At 41.7% G+C, this 25,666-nt stretch overlaps 1 protein-coding gene across 14 annotated transcripts in view; it reads right to left on the bottom strand.

The window, feature by feature from the left end:
* The window catches only part of ebf3a (EBF transcription factor 3a), a 102,442-nt gene extending 77,136 nt beyond the window's left edge, over positions 1-25,306 (bottom strand). For 2 of the 14 annotated variants that reach the window (XM_039665355.2, XM_039665349.2), the window contains exons 1-6: positions 24,485-25,306; positions 24,078-24,234; positions 23,699-23,762; positions 23,394-23,449; positions 21,009-21,082; positions 19,454-19,522 (exon numbers count right to left, since the gene is read on the bottom strand). In XM_039665355.2, coding sequence (XP_039521289.1) covers positions 19,454-19,522; positions 21,009-21,082; positions 23,394-23,449; positions 23,699-23,762; positions 24,078-24,234; positions 24,485-24,618 — 554 coding nt within the window. In that variant the 5' untranslated portion in view covers positions 24,619-25,306. The remainder of the gene's footprint in view (positions 1-19,453; positions 19,523-21,008; positions 21,083-23,393; positions 23,450-23,698; positions 23,763-24,077; positions 24,235-24,484) is intronic. The other 12 variants (XM_039665348.2, XM_039665359.2, XM_039665354.2 and 9 more) reach the window with 10 other exon arrangements.
* Between the last annotated feature and the right edge of the window lie 360 nt (positions 25,307-25,666).

Here is a 25,666-nt window from a genome sequence, read left to right as displayed (position 1 = left end):
GACAAGATAAAGATATCATTCATGCTTTTCTGCTATTTGGTCTCTTGGTAGAATTTGTTGAGAATATCTGACTTTTTGATTTCTCACCAACCATTTAATCTCATTTATGTCTGGGAGAATCAATCGAGACATTAACGAGATATGATTTGTGCAGATATCCACTTCAAAATTGTCCAAAAAAATGACTTTAAATTGCATTCTAATTGCAGAGGGAAACAAACGCAGCAGCTATAAACAGATAAATCATATACATTCTCACGTTGCAAATATTTGCACACACATTTTCTCAGAAATACGTGTGCCGGCGCCAAATGTGAGGTGCGTTTCGTCGGAAATGTGTTGATTTATTTCCCTGGCATTTTGTGCTACTGGCATACAGGACTGAAGTCAAGTTTGATGAGGCTCTAAGCATATTTAAACGCCTCTTATGACTGCCACCACACTAGAGACAGTCACGTCATTACAACTGTCACTCACAGCTCTTTATAGCGTGTGTGTGTGTGTGAGTGTGTGAGAAAGAGTCTCAGGGTTACTAATGCAGGCCACATGTATAAGTGGTGCTGATGTCTCGGGCTAATAAAACAGCTGCGCTCTCATTGGCCCTTTAAACGAAAATCTGAGAGGGGGAAACTAGAAATCTAGTCATATCCAACCCGAAAACACTCTAACATGCCCGCAAACCGCAAGAGAAAGACAACGGAAAATGCAACAAGCCCGAACTGAACATTTGCCAGACATGATGGGGATGTTTTCTGTTCTTTTTTTTTTTTTTGCATCCACGCTACGGTATTCGTCCCTGCAGACTCTGAACTGCATTTATGAATTATCTGACACTTTTTCTGACAACAAGAGCTCGGTGGAAATTTCAAGGCCCCTTTTCCTGACAAGTACGAATATCAATATTTGAATACGTTGCGGATTTTTCAAAAACTTCTTGTTCTTGTTCACGGATGCACTGGAGCAGGGTTGAGTTGTTGTGCTTTCTTTTTGGAAATCCCTCGAGCCCCAAAGGAAAGAATTCAATGCGTCTTGCATTTTATTCTGCTCGGAGTGGCGTCTGAAACTCTCTTCTGAGGAAGTTTACTTCCCTTGACTACAAATACAGGCCCGTCCTGGTAAATAATGATAAAACCGTTGATTCCTAAATTGACACGGCAAAGTAACGTGCATCTTAGAGATCTGTGTAAGATATGCACGTCTTTGTGCGCTCGATTCCAAAAGGCAGAACGGTTTATTTCGGCGTACAATCTTTCGTTTCTCTGACATGTGAGATTCTGAGGCTGATTAGAAGGAACTTGTTAGGACGGGATCTGAAAAGCGCTGACTCCTCCTGCTAACAAGCAGGTGAAAAAAAAAAGCAATATAAAGACAACAAAACACAGTCATTAACATTTATGAGTGTTGCAGGTGTCAGTCAAGACGTGGAATTAGAATAAAGTAATTTAATTTGAATGCAGAAGGTGTGCGTGTTGCGTGTGAGCCGTCGCTTTTTAATTTGCATGCCGGAGATTGTTTATACGGATCTTTAATAGGGACGTCAGCTCGCTGGCAAACGTTCTTGAGCGCAACAAAGACAAATGTCACCGTATTTTCTATGAGCGATCATGTTTAATAACATGCATCATTAGCGATGGGATCAATACGGATGTAGCAGGCCTGTTCAAGCAAAACAAATATGACGAGCTGTAGCTCCTCCTTCCTCTCTCAATTTATACCGGCAGAATTATGGGATACATTCAGCCGGTGATTTATGTATGAACTGATGTTTGCTGTAAGGGAACGAAACCTACTCACACTCTTTTGGTTAAATCAGTGACGTTACAATGGCAGTGGCCCATTTGATCTGGTTTTGAGCCTTGAGTTTGTGTGCTCCTCGTACTCTTGTTTCTCTCCTCCTCCTCCTCCTCTTCACCCCGAAATGTGTGTGTGTGTTGGCAAGAGAGAATCTCTTAAGCTTCTCACAGGCCGCTACCCTGTCTGATTCGGTCACTAATGATAGATTGCCCTGCCCTCCCCCTCTCTTCCCCTTTCACTTTCTCTCAGCGCTGGTGGAGGACTAAACCTCGACCCCTCTCTCCCGCCCCGTCACCCCCGCGAGCTGCCTGTCTGCTCTCTGCTTAGACATCAGCCCTCCGTCAGCCTGTGGCCATCTCGTTTTTCTCCAGTCAAACACTGGGGCTTCAACACTGCACATCCTGAAACAACATCACATTTGTTTTGCCTTGCCTTTCTTTTATATTTTTAGTGCCCGAAACGTGTGCTTGGACACAATGGTTTAATCAATAACCAATGCTGACGTCAATGGAGATGCACTTCCAAAATGGACGTATGAAATGCAAACACTTATTTTATAAACACTTATTTTATAAACCGATTGTGTATGATTTCAATTAAAACAATAATCGCAAAATGGCCTCGTTTCGTCCAGTTTCGAAAGCTAGCACACTAAACTGCAAACCACTGTTTAAAATCTCAATATTCACCTTTTTTTAAAAATTCCTGAGGCCAGGAAATGTTTTTTTTTACTTTTGGAAAGTCACAACTATGAATTTATGAATCATTATCAGCTTAAAAATGTCAAATTTTGTCCAATTTCGAATGCTAGCGCACTATCACAGATCCTTTATTATTCACGTTTTTTTTTTTTAATTCACGAAAACAGAAAACTTTGGAAATGTTTTAAAATCTCAAAATGATTTAGAAAATTTTGCTTTCCCAATTACGATTGGCAGCACACAAAACAATCTCAAATATTCAACAATTTTTTTCAAAACTCCCGAAAACAGAAGATGAGTTTTCATATATACTTTGTAAATGTATTAAAATCTGAAAATCACAACTATTAATTGCTTAATCGTTAGCAGTTTATATGGTCATCTGTTAATAATTTAAAAATTTTAATCTGAAAAATTCAAATTTAATCCAATTACAAATTGTCGCACAATAAAATCTCAAATCACATTTTTTTTTATATAATAATTACATTTAAAAATGTGTATTCATTAGCATTGATTAAAAAAAAAACATCGTCAGTATTGACATAATTTATCGAAAATGGCCACATATTGGTCAAATACAGCTTCAATTGATTAAAAACATGTAACCATTACTTACGAACTTTTGAAAACTTATTGAAAGCAGTTTATTATACATTGCCAGTGAAATGAACACAAACACTACCAGCGGCAAACAGTCCCATTTAATCTTAAAATGTCAAACATTGTCCGATTAATCAGTTCGGACGATAAATTGGTTGATCGCTTGTGTAAACTGCCTGAAAAAAAAAGTCCCCTTAATTCCATACGCTGTTCAAGCCCATATGATTGTGTTTGCTACGCAAGTACATACTCGCGCCGTGTACACTGCTTAATTCGAGGTAGTGCTTGTGTCCTCTAATAACAGAGTAGGAATTGGTTTGGCGGGGTTGATATCCGGGTGTCTATCTGGAGTGACGAACCCATGAAGCATTTCAGACCATCTCCCCTTTTCAATTTCAGTCGGTGCCTGTGAACCAACATGGTTCTGATGCCTTTCACCCTTCAATGGACACACAGCCACCGCTAATCAGGATTACATCCTTCAGTCAACAGTGATTTCAATAAAAGAAAAGAGAGAGAGAGAGGCAGGGAGAGAGAGAGACAGAAGGATAGAAAAAAAACAACAACAAAAATTATCATAAATATAGGAAGCTTGAGCTGGACTGGCGGCCCGGTTGTTGTCGAGATAGCAGAAGGTGATTAAAATCTCATTCGACGGGAATCCGACTGAGGCGCGGTGGTCAAATTGTGGAGGAACGCGCGCACACATACACGCATGCATGCAAGCAAACACACACACACTCCTGGTACGAGCGAGCAAAGTGAAGATGATGGAACTCGCCCCCGAGTCGCATCTGATTGCACATGCACACACAAATTGGCACAAAGTAGATTCATGAACAACAAATCATTGCAGGGGGAGCCTGACCTCTTCAAAATGAGCCTTTGTTACAATCATTTCAGTCAGCGCAGCCGCCACGAGGTGCCTCATACTAATTTGCTGTCTCCGAGAGAGAAAATGTGAAAAAACTGCCTTGCCCCCAACAGGTTAACACGCTTACACGCTCACCTTTAAATGGATGTGACGTGTGACCTTATTCAGGGTTTGGATATCGAGCTAATAACTTCCTTCGTGAAACAAATTACCCAGTCTTGGCCTAACATTATTATTTTTCTGTATGTTTAAATAGATATTTAACAACAGCGCCGGGTGTGAGCGAGAGAGGGAGAGAGTGTGTGTGTGTGTGTGTGTGAGCGCACCGTCTGACTGTGTGTACGGTTTAATTACCACATCGACACGTGTAACTGATGCAATACCGCAGCTCGCCGGTGAAACCCCTGTACAAACACTTGGAAAACTCTTCCAAGATGTGTGCTTGAAAATCGGGGAATTGCTAACACGCAGGAAAACGAATATAGACTCGGTTTCCCTCACCGTCGCTACCGCATGAAGCTAATAAACCGTTCCGGACTGCCCGAGGTTAATGGCGAGACCACAAAATTTGGACTGGGGCCACGGTTGTTTTAGCTAAGCGTCGTTATCAATCCCAGGAGAGACTGTGAGGTGTAAAAAAGTGCAAGTCAATGTGTTCATTGTCCTTCCGTCAAACGAATGGACGGCGGCCTGGTGACGGCAGGATCGGGAGAACTGTGAGAGCCTGACTTGTTTTTTGAGCAATTAAAGCGTTGGGCTCAACGGGAGAGAGGGTGAAGTGGTCTGCCATTAAGCCTAGTTAGAGGGGTCGTAAAGCTAACCTGTTGAGAGACGTGTGTGTGTGTGTGTGTGTTGAGGAGCTGTCTGGATTGTGTCAGGTTGTCAGGGTTGGCCACTTTAACAGAAGGAAGTTAAGGCGGTGACCCACGAGGCCAGACACTTTGAGGAGATAATGTCCAAGTCTTTCTTTTGCTGCCTTTCCCTCTTTCCCTCTCTCTCTCTACCTCCCACAGGCCAATTAAAGCCTCGGCTCACGGGAAAACTTGCACAGGACTTCCTCTCCCTCCTCTTCCCCCTGTTTCTGCTTAGCAACGTCTTGTCAACACACACAGATCCGTGACATTCTCGTCGCTATCACTAGCATTACGGTTTCAAAATCGCCTGCTGGAATCGGTACGGTGTTAGAAAGCAAGAAATTCTTGTTCCAAAAATGCATTGATTTGTGAGTCTATTCAACTATTTATCTTTTTTTTTTTTAAATCAAACAAGTTTATCATCTTAAAACTGGAAAAGTAGGACATCTAAATTAGGTCTTCCAATTGGAAAACTTCGATTTGGCCAAATTTGGTGATACAATGGGATTTTTTCCTGGTGTATTAACTCTCAGAAAAAAGGTACAAAAGCTGTCACTGGGGCTGTACCTTTTCAAAAGGTAAACTTTTGTCCATTTTAGGTGCTAATATGTACATTTTAAGTGTTAATATGTACATTGTAGCTGCTAATATGTACATTTTAAGTGTTAATATGTACATTCTAGGTAGTGAAATGTACATTTTAGGTGCTAATATGTAAATTTTAAGTGTTAATATATACATTTTAGGTCCTGATATATCCATTTTAGGTGCTAATATGTCCATTTCAGGAGTTAATATGTCCATTTTAGGTCCTAATATGTACATTTTAGTTGTTAAATTGTCCTTTTCATGAGCTAATATGTCCATTTTTTAGGTGGTAATATGTACAATTCAGGTGCTAACGGTAACGCTTCCTTTTACAGTCCAGTTACCCATGTAAATACTATGTACTTATTTTAGTAACTCAATTACTGGGTAATAACTAGTACTAACCCTGAACCTACCCCTGTTCCATGTACTTACCTTTCTAGGAAAGTACACTGTAAGTACTGTACTGTAAAAGGAAGCGTTACCGTGCTAATATGTACATTTTAGGTGCTTCCATTAAGGTACCAGTATGCAGCCTTTGGGTACAAAAGTGTACTTTTTGAAAAGGTACAGCCCCAGTGACAGCTTTTGTACCTTTTTTTCTGAGATTGTATCATAGGTATCATGTATGAATATGAATGGAACATATCATGCCTGACTGTGCTTTTGTGGTGATGTGTGGATAAAACTGGCTAAATCTGTTTACATTGTTGTTTTTGCTGGCACGGCACACATTTCAAACGCGTCCTCTGCCCATAGAGTTGGGCAGATGGAGAAGGAGAGACAGAGGCATCCATCGCAGCTGGCTCTGATTACCGAACGTCTATCCGTTCTTTCAGCATCTTAAGGCGCTCTTTGAGATATTACTCGAAAACAGGAAGATCCAATGAAGCCCAAACAGATATAAAGTTCCAGACTCACTCAATCAATACTTGTCATTTCTGGCAGCTAAAACTTTTGAGTGCAACTGATTCTTTTCGTTTTGTATCGTACCAGACGTGAATGAGCTAATTCTTGCTTCTCAGCACAAGCATCCTCGTCTTTACTCTGTGATCTCCATCTAAACCCCTCACAAAAGAGCTAAAGGCTCTGTGACGCTCTCACATTACACACATGTGAATATCTAAAGTGCTTTTGCCACCCACCCTCGCTGAGAACGATTTTCTTTCACTTTTCTCCCCCTGGTCCCACTCTTTGGACATGGAAGTTTACGCCTGGAGGATTCGAACACAAACCAAGTGTCATTTGTCCTTCAGTTCTACCCACCCAAGTGGTGATTAGTTTGGTTTAGCTGCTGGCTAAGAAAGCAAACCAATACAGTAGACCAAACAAGAGACCTGACGCTGGAGGGCAGAGCGACGCTCTGATTGGCTGCTCTTCATTATGTCCAGCTGGAAGGTAAATAATCAACAAACACTCAATGAGGGACAGCCTGTTTCAGCCCACCACTTTAATCAACACTTAAGGAATCAAATTGGATTTGCCCTATCAGAGACAAATAGACTCCAGATTGTGTGTGTGTGGCTGCCTCATTCCTTGTGATAGTGTCGGATATTTATCGTCGCTAACTTAAAGCCTAATACAGGGATACATTTGCAGTTTGCAATTAACATAAATATAAAATGAACAAAATAAATATTCCACATGTGTATTTACAATCTGCAAATGCACTGTATCAGTTTTGGCATGGTTTGTGTAGATAGATAGATAAACAGCAATAACCTAAGACTTGTCTCTTTCAAAACACGTTTTGTGTTGCATTCAAAAATGTTTTGGGGTCGAAGATCATTGCAAAATGCTAATAACGAACTTGGCTAGAAAAAAAATCATCGCACAGCACCACATTATTTACAGCCAGTATTCAGAGCACTTTGTGCCAAGAACGATATTTTGTTCTGAAAAACAAATAGCTCACTATGAATTTCCCCATAACAAAGTGGAGCATGGACACTGCAATGCAAGTACAAACTATACAGTACGCGATGTTCTTGAATCAGCACGCGAGGCGGACGCAGAGCCAGTGTGTGTTTTGGGGCCGTTCCACTTGGTAATCCTGTAGGTCTGGCAGAAGAATGGCATTTTTAAAGACATCCCTTAAAATCTGCACCCTACTGAGGCCAGTGGTTTCCTCTGTCATTACAGAAGTGTAAACTCCTGGATGTGGGAGATTGAGAGTAATTTCTTACAGATGCACAGCCTCCTCTGGCTCTCGACACGGAGATTTGGGGAGAAAGGAGATCCAGCCAGGATGAGCTGGTCCCAAATCAGGGTGGACGAGTTCTGACGATTGAGTCACCGGTGACTGAACGCAGGTCATCATGGGCTTATTTGGAAATATTATTATTATTATTATTATTATTACACACAATTGTTCATGACATACAATACATATGAAGTCATCTGGTTTTGTGCTGCGCTTTGCACACACCCAGACAAGAGCCCCAGAAATGAAGTCTGTGGTCGACTTTTATATTTTAGTGCCTTTACTGTTTTTTTTTTAATGGTAGAGAAAGAGTGAATGTAATAGAAAAGCAATTAACCCTTGACATTTCTCTTTCAAAATATGTTTGGGCCAGCTCTACTATATTTAGGACCATTTTGGGTTAAATTTCAGAGCAATAACAACACACAGAACATACTAGGAAACGGTAAAAGGGAATGGGCCGCATGCTTGCCAACTCCTGGGCCAAGCACATGTGCTACTGTTTCTCGTGTATTGAAGGGCAGAGGTACGATACTTTTTCATTCAGCATATTGAGCAGGTTTCTGGACAAGCCAGCCAGCGGTTTTATAGTTAATCAATACCAATCCATTCCCAGCCTTGATGTTAAATAGGGATCAATACAGGCAAGCTGTGACTGGATCTGATTTCAATTGGTTGGCCAAGCAGTGGGTTTTAATCTGAAGCTAAATCAGACAGGAGAACATAAGTCAGGTGAATTACAACACTCCTTTCCCAGCACTAGGAAACGCCAGTCATATTTTATTATCGCAGTCTGGGCAGGTTTATTCACCACCTACGTGTTTTTTATTTATTTATTATTCCGTTTCATTTGTACGAGAAAGAGATACAAGCTGTCGCTAAAAACCGGCGCACAAGAGAGGCAAGAAAATCCTATTTCTCAGCTCTGGCGGAGTGGGAACCTGCAATAACGCCTCCTTTTTTTTTTTGTCTCTTCTTAAATGATTGATTCACAAAGACTGGACAGATCGATGAAGTTCTTAAGTTCAGAACGCTTCCCGACCAGAAGATCATAAGGATCACATCATTTCTGAATTAGTCCTCCTGATTCACACAGATCAGAGATCTTGTGCTACAAAGAGGGCAGCAGTTATTATAGACTGAAGAAAAAACTTAACCAGCACCTCGGCTGGCTTTTTCTACAACTCTTTGAGGTGTATAACAGAATCCCTAATACTCTTTTCTCACCCTAAATGTTGCTCTCCGCCTTCAAAAAGCTGCCTTATCTATCTGCGGCCATTGAAATAGCAAGCTCTCTGACGAAAGGCCCGCCATGTATTCCTGTAGATAAGTGTTGTCAGCCACCACACTTTTGCTAAGCCCCCTGAAATCCCACTTTCAGGAGCGAAATCCATAAAACTCATCCGAGGCTAGCGGATCTAATGAAACATGCTAGCCCCTATAGCACTGATTGATCAGCTCGCGGTCAAAGCCCTGGCCCGACCGCCCCGGTGTCCCGCTCCTCTCGTGGTCCATCTATGATGATAAATTAGCATTAGATGGGGCCTAATGAGTTTACTAAACATTTGGGATTTGCGCTAATAAACTGGCAAGCTAGCAGGCTAGCAGTGAGAATGAGCAATCCCCGAGCAGCCCCTTATCTAAGGGACATGACAGTTAAACCACACGTCCAATCTGCCATCGATTCATCATCCTGGCGTCATTGTGCATTCTTCACGAGAGGATAATTATGCAGCGACTGCCTTGGAAACGAGGTCTGATGTTGCATGCATACCATGGTAAAGCACTTCAATGGTTTTACTAATCTTTAACGAGCAAAATAGGCATCTTCTTCAGTACCGACTAAAGGAATGGACCGAGAGCAAGACTACATAATGACATTCTAATGAACATGCAAATTAAAAATGCTTGCGGCATCTGTCAGCAATAAGACAGAAACTAAGATTCAACTCAAAGTTTGATTTATCTAGCATTAAAACGTACGATCGTGAAGCTAAACAGCCTCATTTTGGTCATGCAAACAATTTAAGAGTTAAACAAATATTTAGCGCGGCTAATGGTATTCTATCAAGTTGACTCACAGCAACGACAATCAATCAGCATCACACCCCATATTTAAAACAATGTAAATTAGTGGCAGCTTTAAGCAGAGTAAACGGCTGATGATGTGTGCTGGATGGCAGACGGAGTTCTGGGCGCTGTAATTGCTGGGAATGATTATAATGAGGGTTTGGGAAACTTAAGCAGAGACTCACTTATAATGATAAATAGCCTTGAGCCAGTGGGGGAAACGCGGCCTAACCTCTCAAACACACTTCTCTGGACTTGACTATTTCTCGTCTGTAACCTGAAATGTCATTCAACATCATATTGAATTTCACAAAGGGCGGTTAAACACAGATATAAGTCCTACATCCCCTCCAGTGCAAGCGAGCGCAATCTACCCTCGAATGTTCATGTGAGATTCGAAAAACACGATTACGTTTTCAGCAGAACGGGCCAATGGCTGATAATCTTTTGACAGAGGGGCCTATATTTAGAGATAACTTGTCAGCTTTAATAAATGATAGTTATTTGCTGCAGTTTTTTGAAGGTTTCAGAGCCGATGGCCCCTCCCGGGGGCCCATGGGACGGGCGACGGCCAAGGCCCAGTGCCTCTCGCGGAAACATGCTGATGGCGTGTACCCAATGTCCAGATCGCTGTCCTGCGACCTCAAATTGGCGCGACCAGCACCATGTCCAATACAATCCTCACACTGTTTCCTAACCTAATCTCAGCGGTGTCACACGACAGATTGCCACATTCGGAAAAATGGGAATGGAGGTTGGGTGGGTGGGTGGGTGGCTGGGAGGGGGTGGTTTAAAAAGAGAAAAGACATGGGAGCTTTGTGTTCTTTGAAAAGAGAGAGATCGGAGGGACAAGGAACGGATATTTCTTCCAAGGGAGAAGGCTAGTACTCGACACCCTGATCTGATTTACAAACTGCTTCTAATGGCAAAGAAATGTTGTGGGTGTGTATTCGCAAAAAAAATAAATAAATTAAAAGAGAACTGTACGGATCAAGCCAACATCTACCACAAACCAAAAGCAAGTTACCATGCTCTTACAGCCTAAAACACACGCGCACACACACTGACATAGTGTTGACAGAATCAAACAGGACGCTCCATAAACACACACACATGTTAAATAGACAATGCGGCCGAAAGGAAACCAAACACGTCAATTTAATTTAGCGCGAAAACATTCTGCGGTACCAAAACAAGCAGTCAAAATAAAAATAAACATTCGATTTAAAGCATTGTCGGCTGCGTGCTCATAAAGCAGATCTGTTTTGAATTCTTTCACGGTGTGAAGTTTGAGCAGAACAGGTTGTGCGGTGGAAATGGGACACGTCGGCCGCATTCACAGAGGGAAGCGTCATGAACTTCGGACATGCATTCCATTCAGTCCTTCCTAAACCACGACTGATTCAATTTTCCCGGTTGTTATTCAAAAGGAACGTGCACCCGCGCCGAGCTATTGTGTGACAGCACACCCTCTCCAACTGCCCCGGGTGAGTTTTTGTGTGCGTCCGCATGCATGTGTGCAATCACATTTTTACGTGTCTGTCGATAATCGTGCTTTACGCACGTGAATATTTGTTGCGTGTGAATCCACGCGTGTGCGCGCGTTGACACTCAGCGGGGGTTTTCGTATAGCCCAACAAAAGGGGAGTGCCGCTGCTTTGTGCGCTCAATCAAATAAAAGGGGCTTTTTAAAGCACATATGTCCCCTCCACGGAGTCCTGATTAGACTCACAATATCTCCACCAGACACACGCGCACACACAATGATGCTGCTTGTTGTAGTGAAACTATCATTTTCACATTTCTCTTCTGCTTCAGCTCTCTCACCCTTAAGTGTGTGCATGGATTTTGTCTCTCTCAATAGACTCCTCGGAGCCGACGTCTTCCGGGCCTGTGCAACACGTCTTACAACAACACAGTGCAGGGTTCCCTCCTGTCTACACATGCTAGAGCCATTTCCCCCTTTCTCTTCTCACACACAGACCCACATGGCACCAGATTTAAAAAAAGGAAACGCACACACTGCCATTGCCAAGTACTATTAGCATGTAGCGACTAAATCAAGACCATTACTGTCCCTGCTCTAGTCATCTAGAAGAAAATAAAAAAGAAGAAAACAATTAGACTTTTTTCTTACTTAGCGCCTAATGCTATCAACCCTGAATGTGCAAAATGATGTCATAGGCAGAGAGCTTTTTTTATTGGTTAAATTACAGTGACAAGGTGATATCTCTTAGGCACGCTCGCGGGTGAAAACGTAAAAATATTTTATCGGATGTGCCTTTCGTTTACACGGCGACGGCGTTTTTGAGGCTTAAAAACGCAAAAAAGTGAAATCGTGAAAACGCTCCACCGCCGCGTTCCCGTGTAAACGGTAAAAACGCAAAAATCTGCTTGACAGTGAAGGTTATACGCAGGCGCGTGGACTTGGTGTTGTTGTAGTATGCACTCTTAGCCGCCTGGAGTGCATACTACGTTGAATTTCACACACTTTTGCGTCACCGTTTGCACGCGGATTTCCCACACAAAACGCTCGTCTAAACGCAGAATAAAAAGTGATTTTGCGTTTTCTCTTCAGAATCGTTTCCATGTAAACATAGCCTTAGGTGGAAAAGAGAAAAAATTACTTACGACACCTTTAAAAAAAATCAAGGATTCCTTGCAGCACTTTATAAAATGTAAAAGTCACTTTGAAAGCATCTGTCAAATGTTTGAAAATGTGAATGGGGTTTGCTTTCTATAAGACTAAAGAGCGTATTTCCCTATTGTAATCAGGCTGCAAAAATCGTTTGGAACATTACGATTATTTTTCAGATGCGAAAGTGTTTATCTCTCTCCGTAGAGGACATTGTTGTGGAGAAGCCTGCTCTGGAGTTGTGTGCTGTCGGACATCTGCTAGGCCTTGACCCACTTCTACGTGCGAGCAATGTGTGGCAGCGCTAAGGTTTGGCTTTTTGACCGCAGAGGCTGTTTCACATTTTCTGTGTGAGTGCGAGCTGAGCGCTGGCTGCCAAGGGCAGGTTAAGCTCTCTGCTTCTCCCCTCCTGTAGATCTGGCATCCCTTCAGTTCCTCGCATAAAAGGTGGCAATCTTCATTAAAACCTCTTACAGACAACTGTCAGTTATTCACCGTTAGAAAGAGCCAGCTGTTCTCACTCTCTCTCTTGATCCCTCTAGTGAGACGGAAGTCACTAGTTCATAACAGAGGAGTTTAGAAGCGTTGTCGGTTCTGAAGAGTTTCAAGGTGACAGTGTCATCCACGCTGCACGCAAAGGCATTTTTGTATATCATTATGTCGAAGAAAGACAAAAGAGCAATTAACAAATAATTACAAAAGATTTTTGGTCTACATTTCAAACAGGCCAGCATAAGGAGAACCTTAAGTATGCTAATGATAAATCATTTGCATACTAGAAAACACTTTCCTTTTTTAAAGAAATGCAACATGGATTAATATTGAAAATGTCAAATTAAATTTATTGCACATAATAAAAGGCAGACTTGCCACTTCAGCAGCTCCAAATTTAATTGGAGTCGGCCAGATATAACAACATTGGGTCGGCCAATAACGTGATCTTCGGATGGAGAAGTCTGTTTTTTTCCCACTCATGGCCGACAGGGGGAGTCTCTAAAACTTGTTTGAAAACAGTCATTATTTTTTTACAATTTACTTTGCTGCCTCTAGTGGTGCAGAAATGACACTGCACCCTTGACTAATGCCCCACACATACATTACAATGGGAAAAAGCAAAAAAAGGCCGGCAATTATTCATTAAAAACCTGTGCAGGAAACCTTCACCAAAGCAGACATCTTAGTGTGACAGAAGGAACACTATTCTGAGTTATTTTCTTCTCGTAGTGGAGATCCTACACTCTACTTTCACTTTGGCCACTGCTGGACTTGCCCATTGAAGGAAAAAAAAAACACACAACCTCTCTCTCTTTATCTCTCTCTGGTGTTAGCAGAGGGTTTGCTGACTGTCTCATAAATAAGGAGTTGCTGTGCACACCTGTGTACCTGCAGCAGTGAAGCTGTTACCTGGCCAGAGATATATCTGCTGTCTGCAACCTCATTAATCAGGTCTAATGGAGCTCCGGCGCTCTCCTCCTCTCACACGTGTGTCTCTGTGAACATAAACACACATATACGAGCATGCGCATCCTCCAAGACTGCTGTGGCTCTATTGTACTGTATACAAGGACTTTTCGAATAAAACGTTCAAACACACACACACGGTCCGTTGAATGTCACCTGGACAAGGATAGATATAAATAAATACAAATATTCCTCTCGTGGCTGGAGGCAAAAGCAGCAGTTCAAGTGTCCTCTACCACTCAGTCATAGGCCTGTTTTGCAAATCCTGCGCAGGTTTATTTCCTATTAACCTGTTTCTTGCAATTTGAGTACATGCATTTTATTCCTTAGACCTCCCTAAAAGTCAACACCTTTTTGATTTTATATTGGTTAAGTAAGTGAAATATTAGGTTTTATATTCGGTCACAATTCATACAAATTCTTCAATTTAGACCTATTGACAATTCATTCCAATGCATCCAATACCTTGTTTTTTCATTTCGTGAAGGAGGCTTAGTGAGGTGAAAAGGTTGTCATGTACAAAGATACACCCTGGAAGAACTTCTACTTGTTGGGCTAGACCCCTATGTGCTCGACCATGACTTGGGCCCTGTTCTAGGCCAGTGTGCACTCATTTAGTGCACTGAAAAATGGGCCGTACGTTGTGGCTTCAAGAAATGCGGTCACAATTGTGACCGGTGACAGGATGTTTGGGCGGGACATATCAGAGGGATGATCTTTTTATTTAAATAGCTTAGTTTACATCACAGCATGATTTGCTGTTTGATATTGCAAGTCAGAGTCATTCAGAGACATTCTCAGTCTAGAAAGCATTTGAGAGGACAACAGTTTGGACACTGTCAGAAAAATGTGTAACGGGGTTGTCTCTAGGACTGTGCTCTTAAAATACAACTTATCTAAAGGTGCATATTAATACTTTAAAGTAGTAATATATACCCTTAAGGTACTACTTTAGCAATAAATAAGGTACAACGGTGCTGTGGTTGTGCCCCGAAAGGTGTGAGGAGAATCCAGAAGGACTCAAATCTAAAAGACAAGGACTAAAGGTTAAACTCTGTGGTGTGTGTGAAACAGGCTTTTCTGTGAAGGAAAAAGACAGGCCGAGAAATTAACACTTAACACGGGCTTAATTGCATCACGCAAGCGCCTGTGAAAACCTGCCATTCAAGTGCATTGGTAAATAAACCTCTCTTTACAGGTGATCCAAATGCGTCTCGCTCCAGACAGCCCTCTGTTCCAGCGCTGATATGTAATTAAAATCATCTCCAAAATTCTCCTCGACAGGACGGGCCCGAGCCAAAAATGTAAATGACATTAAGGGAGACAATGAATTGAATTTTGTTTAATGTCCCTTTTGCTGGTGCTAATTTACATAGCGCTTTTCCAACAAAAGCTCTGACCTTCTAAATGCTGGCATTTGCTCAGCTCCGAGAGAACGCCTGTGTGCGGATGAGAGGGAGGAGGTCTTTTTAAGTAGCCTGGTCGGAGAAGATACAAACAAAAAGGGCAAAAAAAAAAAAAACGGAGGAACTATCTGTGTTGGTTTTTCAAGATTAAAAAATCTGCAACAGGCCGAGTACGTACACATTTTTTTTACGCCCCCCAGCTGAAGGAAGACCTAGCTAATAACCAAGCGTAATCCCTTCTGGAAAGGTCCTTCGGTATGAAAAAAAAAAAGAAATTAATGAGTGTTTAGCTAAATCAGCACCGGGACCCAAATATCACGCGGCCCGAACAGGTGCAAAAGCCTCATGAGCTACGTAAACAGTCCTGCTACACAACTGTCTGACAAAAAAAAAAAAAAAGTCAATCTCATGAATTATTCAGTTGAGGGAGGGGGTTGTCTGTCAGAGGTCAGCATGTCTTGACCTTTCTGACAGGAAGTGAAAGGGAGATCGGTTGGCTAGGAAAACCCTCATCGCTCTTGAGTCGGAGAGGTATTATTAGTTCTCGGACCGATACGGGGGCGGTAATGATCCAACGCCTCGCTCTTGACACGTGTGTTCAAGACATCACCTACAAGAGTTCAGGATCTAGCTGTAGAACTCCTAAATCTATCTTTCAAAAATACAGATGAATAATCTATGTCGAAGCAGGGTCGGGTTGTGAAATATTTAAAGAAATTTTGTAACAGCTGAGAAATATTCTCATATTTTTGAGACTTCTCCTCGTGAAGAACCTAAAGCTGCACTAAAGTCCAAGAGAAATAGTATAAACAGATGTCTGGCTTGACTACAGGAAAATAGGACACATTTGGAATGATAAGTCTCCTAAACTCCATTGAAAATGCCAGAAGCGAGCGGGTGCCAGTTATTGTCCGAGCCCGTGCCAACGAGCAGTATGCCTGGCCCATGTGCCATCTGGGAGAATGTGGCTGAAAACGTTATTGATAATGGATCACCAGATCTTCTGGTCACCGTAGCCATGTTTAGCAGAACATTCTCTCCCTCTATCTATCTATCTATCCTAAGTCCAACCCAGTTAAATGTTTTGATTGTAACGCAACTGACCCTTTCTTTGCTGTGATTTGGATCTACTTCCTGTGACTGAGCGAACTCTCTCGCGTACTGTAACGTTCCACTTTTTTTTCCACTGAGACAAGACCTAACAAGACATTACCCCACAGGATTGGTTTTGTGATTACAAATTAGCTTTATATCATACACCCCACCTGCACGAACGCTTCAGTCATTTGAGGTTCGTGTTTCCGTGCGTTCCGGGCTCTCCCGGCCGCCTTGTTCTCCGAGCGTTGGATAAAATCATCTGTTCGCAGTTGTGATATGCAGACAATGCAGTCGGCTAATGAAGTACATCTGCTTTTGTGATCTGACAGAACGGATCGGCCCTCTATGAAAATGATCCTCTCGAGTCTTTCAGACGCCTCACAATCAAAATGTGAGCTTTTTTATCCACCGCTTCAACCTACGACAATATCCCTCCTTTTTGCCCGGTATCAGAGCTTCTTTGCACTGTTCTCCTTTTCCTCTTTTACTAGTGTTACACATATTGTTCGCCAGATTGAAGCACAAAGCGCCAAGACATCCGATCCATCCACCTCTATTTAGCCACGACACAAAGCCCAGCAATTTATGGGAAGAGTCAATGCGGTAAATATCAGTTGAAACCCTGTTGTAAAGTCTTCATGTTTTTCTTTAAAGGTAAATACACTGTATGAGCCACAGTTGAGAGAATCGACTCTGACTGCAGCCCGAGACTCCTTTCAGGATCCACTAAGAGGAAGTGATATGTGTTTTATCTCCTGTTCAGAAAACCAAAACAAATCCTCCTCCACCTCGCAGGGACTCCTCTTTTCCTCCCCCCCACCTCCAGTTTTTCTTTCTCTTGCGGTTGAGTTACAGTGAGTGCATGGATGTCTGTCCTGTAACTAATTACTGTTCGCACACTGTCAGAGCTCTTCAGCACGTCTGTTTGAACAAGCTAATCATTTAATGCAGAGATAACAAAGGTTACTGAGATTGATTCACACTCTTTGAGAGTGTTTACTTAGGAAAATGTAAGGAAGTCATATTCCTCTCCAAAAAAGGTTAAATAGAGACTCTGTTCAAAAACCTGGTGGGCTGCATACATGCATAACATTTTAGGGCATCACAGGCGCATGTCATTTATGCTTTAGCATTTATGCTAACTTCTAAGATAACACATTTTGGGCAAATTGTAAGGCAGCATTCATGGAATCCCAGAATCCAATATACTTAAGATTAATTTGAAATCAAAAAGTAAGTTACACTTTATATTTACATTGTACATTTTAGGGCATCACATTTACGTCATTTATGCTTTAGCATTTATGCTAACTTCTAAGATAACACATTTTGGGCAAATTGTAAGGCAGCATCCACGGACAAGCAAATCCCAGAATCCAATATACTTAAGATTAATTTGAAATCAAAAAGTTACACTTTATCTTAAGGTGGTGTATTTACATTGTACTTAAATAAGTACATTTTAGGGCATCACAGGCGCACTCATTTATGCTTTAGCATTTATGCTAACTTCGAAGATAACACATTTTGGGCAGATTGTAAGGCAGCATTTATGGACAAGCAACTCCCAGAATCCAATAAATAAATATACATAAGATTATTTTAAAATCAAAAAGTAAGTGATACTTTATCTTTAGGTGGTGTATTTACATTGTATTTAAATAAGTACTGAGTAATAATGTAGCTATGGTTAGTGTTAGGGTTTAGTTTAGGGTTAATTGCTTGTAATTATGCATAATTTACTCCCATTATTTTACTATTTTACTTATATATTTACAGTGCTGTGTATTTTTATGATGTTTAGAATATTGCAAGGATATGGAGATGTTTAACAAGTAGTTTGGATGTTGCCTTTGTAGGAAGCAGAAAACAAGACAGCTCACTAAGTTTTGTAACAGAGCCATAGATTGTCAATTAAATCAAATATTGATTATGAATGAGCTGTGTATAACCCAAACAAACCTCGCATTAAGCGATTCACTCACATTATTGTGTAGTACTGCAGGGTTTCCACTTTACGAGCACATGACGTGAGAGCGGGAAATGCTCAGACCTCCAAACACGCAAGCACGGCCATAGCTTCGACACACACAGGGTATGAGTCCTTTTTTCCGACGCTTCACACGCTTCATGCATGGTGAGTGACAGCGGCAACTGGTCACTGCTATTTGATTACTAATAAGAAAGATGTTCCCTCTGTCAGATACCAAACATTCCCTGCTAAGCAAACAGCTATTTCAGCAAGTCAAACATTAGCATTGCCATCCACTGGTGGCGCATATTTCGTTCCCGGCTTTACCCATCATATCACCCTCCAATCTAATTTCTCACTCAGTGGATAGACAAGTTTGAGATCGTGGGATAACTTTGCAAGAAAACAAGAGAGAGTAAGAAAGAGAGGGAGACTCTTGCTGCTGGCAGCACTTGATGCTTATTCATGGCTCTTTACAGCAGATGGAAACAGAGAGACTCCTGGCTTTATAGAGCAAGGTAGGCTTGTTCTAGCTCACTAATCTCCAAGAGGCCCGGACTCAAGCAGCCAGCGCTCCCTGTCACATTTACCGTTTCAACCCTGCCGTAATCCACGTACGTGCTGCCACTACAGGGATAATTGGACAAAAAGGAAGAAGTGTAAGTCTCGCCGAGTAAGTGTAACCTTCAGCCAGACTCACAAAGAGAAACATAAGCTGCAAAAAAAAAAAAAAAAGAAAGAAAGAACGTCAATTACCCACTCGGCGGGAGCCGGTGTGTTTGAACACGCTTTCCCTAATGTGATCAACATGCAACCGCCAACAGCCAGCCCAGAAACATTACTCATTTCCCACCGGCAGCACTACAGAGCGCAACGTAAAGACACCTTTTTGCCTCAAACATGCATGACGTTCCTGCTCTGTCGTGCCACAAAGCCAGCGAGAGGCAGTGCACTGTTTACAGAGGAGATAAGCAGAGCGGCTGTTAACAAATTAGGATGAAAGAGTTGTGAGTTTAAAACCAAACGCTCTCTAGATCGCAAGGCGCTTCCCTGACAACTCACCAGCAATTACACGGTCCCCAAAGACACCCTCGGGTTTCCACATTAACACACCTGCGCGACAACACAGGGCAAACCCAGGCCGGGACGCTGGGCCGCAGCGCCCCGCGCTCACAGAAGCAGATAGAGTCTTACCTGTCGATGATCACGGGATCTGAGGGCGTTTCGTTCCTGTTTCCGCAGCTTTTTTTGTCACAACACCGACTTGGAGAGAGGGAGAGAGAGAAGACAAGGCATGAGATGAGATGTGAGAGAATCAGCAAGCAGCTTGCATGTGTCTTTGGTCTTCGAGCACCGTGTGTTTAGATTTATTCATCTGACACGCGCTCTCGTCCTCTTTTCTAGCTAACCGCGAGGTGTTTGGCGTGGGTTCTGGCTGAGCCTGATGGTGTTGGTGGCTGCGGTTCTCGCAGATGCGGGCGGCGGGTAAACACGGAGCCGGGCGCTGTGGCTGAAGGAGGGAAAACAGCATGTTTTTGGTGTTTGTCTTAGTGCTGAGAGGAGGAGAGGGGGTGCCAGGAGGCTGTGAGGGGGGGGGGGGGGGAGAAAGCTCTCCCTCAGCCCCAGCTTTTGTTTACCTCTAATTGTCAAGCTGTTGTGTCTGGAGAGGATGCAAGATGCCACCTTCAACCAGGATTTCTGTGGGGCACTTATTAATTACCAGCTCAAAAAGCCTCCATCAGTCCCCTACAATGTGCCAATGCCTCCATTTTGAGGCCCTGAAGATGCTTCCATTATGCTTTCTTTAATTAATGTTGAATTTACTGAGATAAAAAAAAAAAATGTCATGCCTCTTGAATTTAAAGAAGCCCACTTGTATAATGGTTACATGTCTAAGTGAGCTAAATTAACACCATATGGTATGGAAAACATGTAAAGCTCCTTAAAGCTGACAGCTAAAGTGATTAAAGTATGTCTATGGACCTCTGCTTGGGACTCGGAAACGCATCTGCACGGTTTGACGCACGCAACAGAGTGCGATGCGAGGAACTTTCTTTATCGGTAAATACGGCTCCAAAAGTTTCAAGCATCTTGAGCGCAGAAGGATGTGGCGTGACCTCTGAGCAAGCTTCTGATTCTTTTCCGATTTGATGGGAAATCGAGTGCTTGCTTCCATACGTGTTGTTCTCTTCAAGTGCAGTTATTTAATTTAATGTCATTTTCACTTTTAAAAATAACCGCATGATTTATCTATAGCGCGAGCGTAAAAATCAGAGTGGCGCACGGTCAAATTGCTGACGATGAAAAGCCACTTTCCTAAAGGCCCGAGTACGCACACACGCGTCTGCATGTGTGTGTGTGTGTGTATGTGTGTGAATTTCATTTTATCCTCTATAGTAGCCTATTAAAAGTCCAGTGAGATCATTCGTAAATCCGATGTCACCAAATGATTCAGTCAAATTTGCGCTTTTGAAGTAGAACTTCTGAAACTCGCAGAGCAAACCGTAAATCATTGTGAATAAGCCGCCTGGCAATTCTGAACATTTGGATTCTTTTCAGCGTATCCAGGCAGATCTATTCAGGGATTCATTGATTTTCTGTAAGGCTGATGCTCGGAGGCCTGGATAGGCCTACATCGTGCGCATTTATGAAAACATGACAAGACATTATGGCTAATAAAATGCAATTATGCAGTCAAATGTAATAGTTTATAATTAACTGAAAAAAATATATATATATATTTTCTTACCTGCACATAATTTCGTGTGTGAGAAGAACTCGGCACATTTCTGGGTTTTTGTCTTGTCCTTCATAAATAATAGCCTTGAAATAAAAGTAACAGTGAAGATCTTTTTAACAAGAGCATTGCACACAGAGTAAAATATAACAGTCAAAATATTAAATATAAAACTTAATTTCTCCATTAAAAAATAACTAAAATAAAATGTGGTTTATGGCACAAAGTTCATCAATTAAAAACTGACATGAGAAGGTGCGTAAATAAAATCAATTTAGCCCACATACATTGTTAAACAATGTTTTATCGGTAAACCAACACACATGCCCACATTCTAGATAGAGATAACCTTTGTGTTATTAATTTGCATAAATAAATACGATGTTTGAAATGAATATCAACACTTGGCCGGTCATTGCGATGACAAATTATACCACATGCATATCACTTTAGAAATGAAGAGTCGCATATGCTTCTGTTTAGATCTTTGCGCTATTTATTTGGGGAATGATAATAGAAATCACATAGTTGTCGCTTCTCCGACGCAGATGGCCGCGGTAAATAATACCCATAACCGTACACATCAACGCGGTTATAATCTGCAGATATTTAGGGGTAGAGTGCTAATGGGCAATCTGTTGTTTATTTTGAGCCGCTAACAATGATTTTTCTTTAGATAAAAAGCGGTGTCGGGGGGTGCGCTTGAGTAATTTTTGAGCATTGGCTTTAACAGATGGCGTTTGGAGCTGTAGGTGCGCACGGGCCTCAGTGCTTTTTGCGCGTTCTGTCTCACTCTCTCTTTCTCTCTCTCCCTCCCTCCCTCCCTGTTTGCCCTGCTCCCGTTATGATGTACTGTGCAAGAGCGCACTCCAACGCGTCCTTCCGTGGGATCCGTGGGGCGCGTTGGAGTGTGCTCTTGCATCATTGTAATAATAATAAAAATATATATAGGCTATAAATACACAAATATTACTGTTGGTGCATATACGTGTATGAAAACCCAAGCCCTGTAGTACTATAGGCTATCTACACATTAAAGTAAAATGAGAAAAAAAAATGCAAGTGCGTAAACAAGCACGGACCGAAAATAAATTGCATTGAAAAATATGAGAACTTATAATAAAGTTTAGTCACAATGAGGTGAATTTTAATTTGCCAACTGCATTGCTAAATCAAGCGTTGGTTTCTAATTTTGATGATATTAATTCTATTAATGAATTTTATTAGGTCATATCAAACAAACCGTGTAGAAATCCCAAATAACAAAATGAGCACCGCGGGTTGAATTTATCAGACATTATTTGACGTAGGCTATCCTTATTTTTCCACGCCTGAAAATATACGGAAAACCATAAGTGACTGTTCAGCGCCATTGACTCTTTGATCATGTTCAGCTCCATTCAGACGCGCCTCAGATGAAACCTTCATATTTTCTGTCCTGTGATGCCAAACGACGGATAAACTACAGATAACAAGAGCCTCAAAATCAAGCTAAAGATCCGCCCTGTTCTTTACTAAGAGAGGCTGAGATGGACAATGGAAATGAGCTGAGAGTGATTTCAGAGAACATCACAGCACAATATGAACTCAAGTGTCTGTCTCACGCCTGGAGCTTTATTTTTATGCCTTTAACCAGATCTGATTACAGCACTACAAAAGTGACTTTTCACGTGCGATATAAATGACACACGAACATTTAACCGAATGCCAATTCATAAATATTGTACTGCCAAATAAAAAAAGTGCATTTTTTTGTTTTATATACTGTGATGTAATATTATTAAAATAATGTACACGCATATGAGCTGTAGCCTATATTGTCTCAGATTAATAATAAAAAATAAGATTGAATAAAAACAACCTAATTGAGCGCAATACACACATATGGGTTTTGACTATTATGCTTTATATGCGAGGGTGAAACTATAATACTAATCCGCGTAAATTATACTTTAGGTTATTTGTTTTTATCCTCAGAAAATATATATTTGTTATTTTAAATGCGTAATTTAAATATATATAAATGTAAACACATTTTGTTGTCCCCCACACTATTTCATTAATTCGCAATGAATTATCAAGCAGCTACAAGCGAAGAAAAACGTGGTAATGTGATTCATATTAAATTAAATCCGCCAAATAACCTCCCCCCATTAATCAGAGCAATCCAAAATGAGCCACGGCTTTACATTAGTGCCTAGTTCCAAGTAAATATAGCAAGCAATATCAATAAATTACACTGCATCTCCAATAAATAATACATATAAAGAAGATGTACTCGCTTATGCTGTATTTACTTATGGAAACAATGTAGCCCAATGTAAAGCACGTGCAACAGAAACACACACTATAAATATAAATACACCGATACACGCAAGAGAAAAGAAAAGTTCTTACCTGTTTTGTCATGGAATCGATTAACCGAACATAAAGATCCTGTTCTGTTCTGACGCCTGTGGGAAATTATTTTTTGTTTTTCAATGTGGAAAAAAGTCTGGTGTAAAAAAAAAACTATACAACGTTTCCACGGAAAAAAATAGAAAGTATTCTTGAAATTCACTAATAAAAAAAAAAAAATCTAGCCATCTACTAGAATTACATTTGTGGAATAAACTGAACTAAATGTAAGTCAATACGGCTCCATTGAGCGAATAAAAACACTTGTAAATCTATCCCTGCTGAATAGAGAAATTTACACTTACCGTTGCTGTACAATAGTTGTAGTTTGTAATGTATCCCATTGTTAGTTTTTTCACTGTTTGGTTCCTGAAAATAAGCATTTGTTTGGGGTCAGATTGCTGAGAATTTTATTTTGATGTATTTATGAAACGCATGCATTTTAGTCTGTATGCATGTACATGTTTAACGCTCTGATCCAGCAACTCTATTTCAAGTTTTGCTATTTTAGTAGAATAATAATCCCTGGCAATAATGTGTATAATGCATATCTATTTGTTTGTTTTGTTATCTCTGTGACATCCATCAAAAGTGTTTTATGGCGCACGTGTTTCCAAAGATCTAGAGATGTGGAAGTTTTAAGGTGCAAAATTTCAGAGCTGTATATTCCAGACTGGCGCTTACTTTATCCTTTTCCACAAAGTCCACAAAAGCTGTCCTTTCGATCTCCACTGGCTGTCCCTGTCTGTCATAAAGAGCCAGGACGAAGTGGAAAAAATTGGATTTTCTGAGGTTGGATGGCGGTTGTTTCTCATAATGCGCCCGTGCCAGACCAACTCCACTGCGGGGAAAACAAGACACCAGTGTGGGTTAAAACAACAGGCGTACACACTTGAGATCTGGATAGATGTAGATAGAACGAAAACATGGGAGAATTCTTGATTTGTCACTTAAACTGTAATATGATGTAATGAACAGGGGGAAAGCGGCGAAGAGGTGCATGGGGAGAGTGTAATTGATACATGGCATATTGGGGATTTAGGGGTCGATCTGAGAAATGCATTAAAAATCGGATGATTTGGCAAACGTACCTCTGGGCGGCCGTGTTCGCATCCACCACCCCAGCCGTGTGCATCCACGATCGGACCGAATTCATGCCACTGCCCAGCGGTTCCTCTTTCATAGTGGTCCCCCCTCTCGGTATATTTTCCTGAATCCCAAACATTAAAACAGTTCGCGTGCAACCCACTTCCAGCCAAAGAGATGAAATGAGAGTGTGAGCGAGGGCGCGTCGTTTCTCCGAGAAGCCCCTTCGGATAGCAGTAAGAGTTTGTTTGGGATTTGTCGAAAAGAGAAGAACAAGAACAAGAAGAAGAAAAAAGCAGTCCCGACTCCGTCTTCAGTCCGTCCTGCGTTGGCACCACATGAACGATTCAGTGCGTAAAGATTCTCAAGCCTTCTCCAGCAGCTTGTTTGGTCCTCCCGTGGAAGAAGCGAAACAACTCGCGCAAATATCAGGGATATTAGAGTTGTTTTAATTCAGTTAAACATTTCTCGCAACTTTCTGTTGCTGTGGATGAGGATGATGATGATGGTGATGATGCTCTTAGCTTGGTGGCATCCTATAACAACAGCATCAAAAAAGGCTTCGGGACACTGCTGAATCCACCACTTCTGGCTCCAAAAGACAAATAAACGCGTAAATGATCACCGTGGAGGTGTTCCCGGACACGGGAGAGGATGATGAGGGGCCTTTAGCGCGTCTTTGCAGAATGGATGGAAGCATACAAAACTCAACCCTCTATCCCCCAGGACTGGAACCTTTCCCGGGAGCCAAAAACTCCAGACCCACGGGATCCACGCTGTCAGAGGATGACGCGCGCGGAGGCGTGGCTTTGCCCATACATGGAAAGGATTGAAGCTTCCTGTCGCTGGGCTTTAAGCTTGGACCGTGAGTACATACAAGACTAGAGTCGCTGCTGCTGCTGCTGCTGCTGCTTTTCCAGTGAACATCATGTCAAGTAATCATCAGAGAGGAACAAAAATGAATGATAATGAAAGCCCGTGAATAAAATGCGCTGCGCATGAACTATATATTCTGAGAAACTGCCATGCAAGTTTATAGAGAGAGAAAAAGAAGGAAAAAAAAAAAGATCACTGGCCACCCATCCGCTGCAACTGTTAGCCGGTTTCCAGAATAAAATTCTTACAGGGCCATCATCATCGCCACAGTGACAGTGCCGAACGTCCCGGGCGCGTAATTGACTAAATCG

This window comes from Pimephales promelas, chromosome 17 (genome assembly GCF_988280905.1).
Source record: "Pimephales promelas chromosome 17, fPimPro1.hap1.1, whole genome shotgun sequence".
Classification (NCBI taxonomy): domain Eukaryota; kingdom Metazoa; phylum Chordata; class Actinopteri; order Cypriniformes; family Leuciscidae; genus Pimephales; species Pimephales promelas.
The sequence above is the reverse complement of the archived record's forward strand: the minus strand, read 5'-3'. Positions and strand labels throughout refer to the sequence as shown.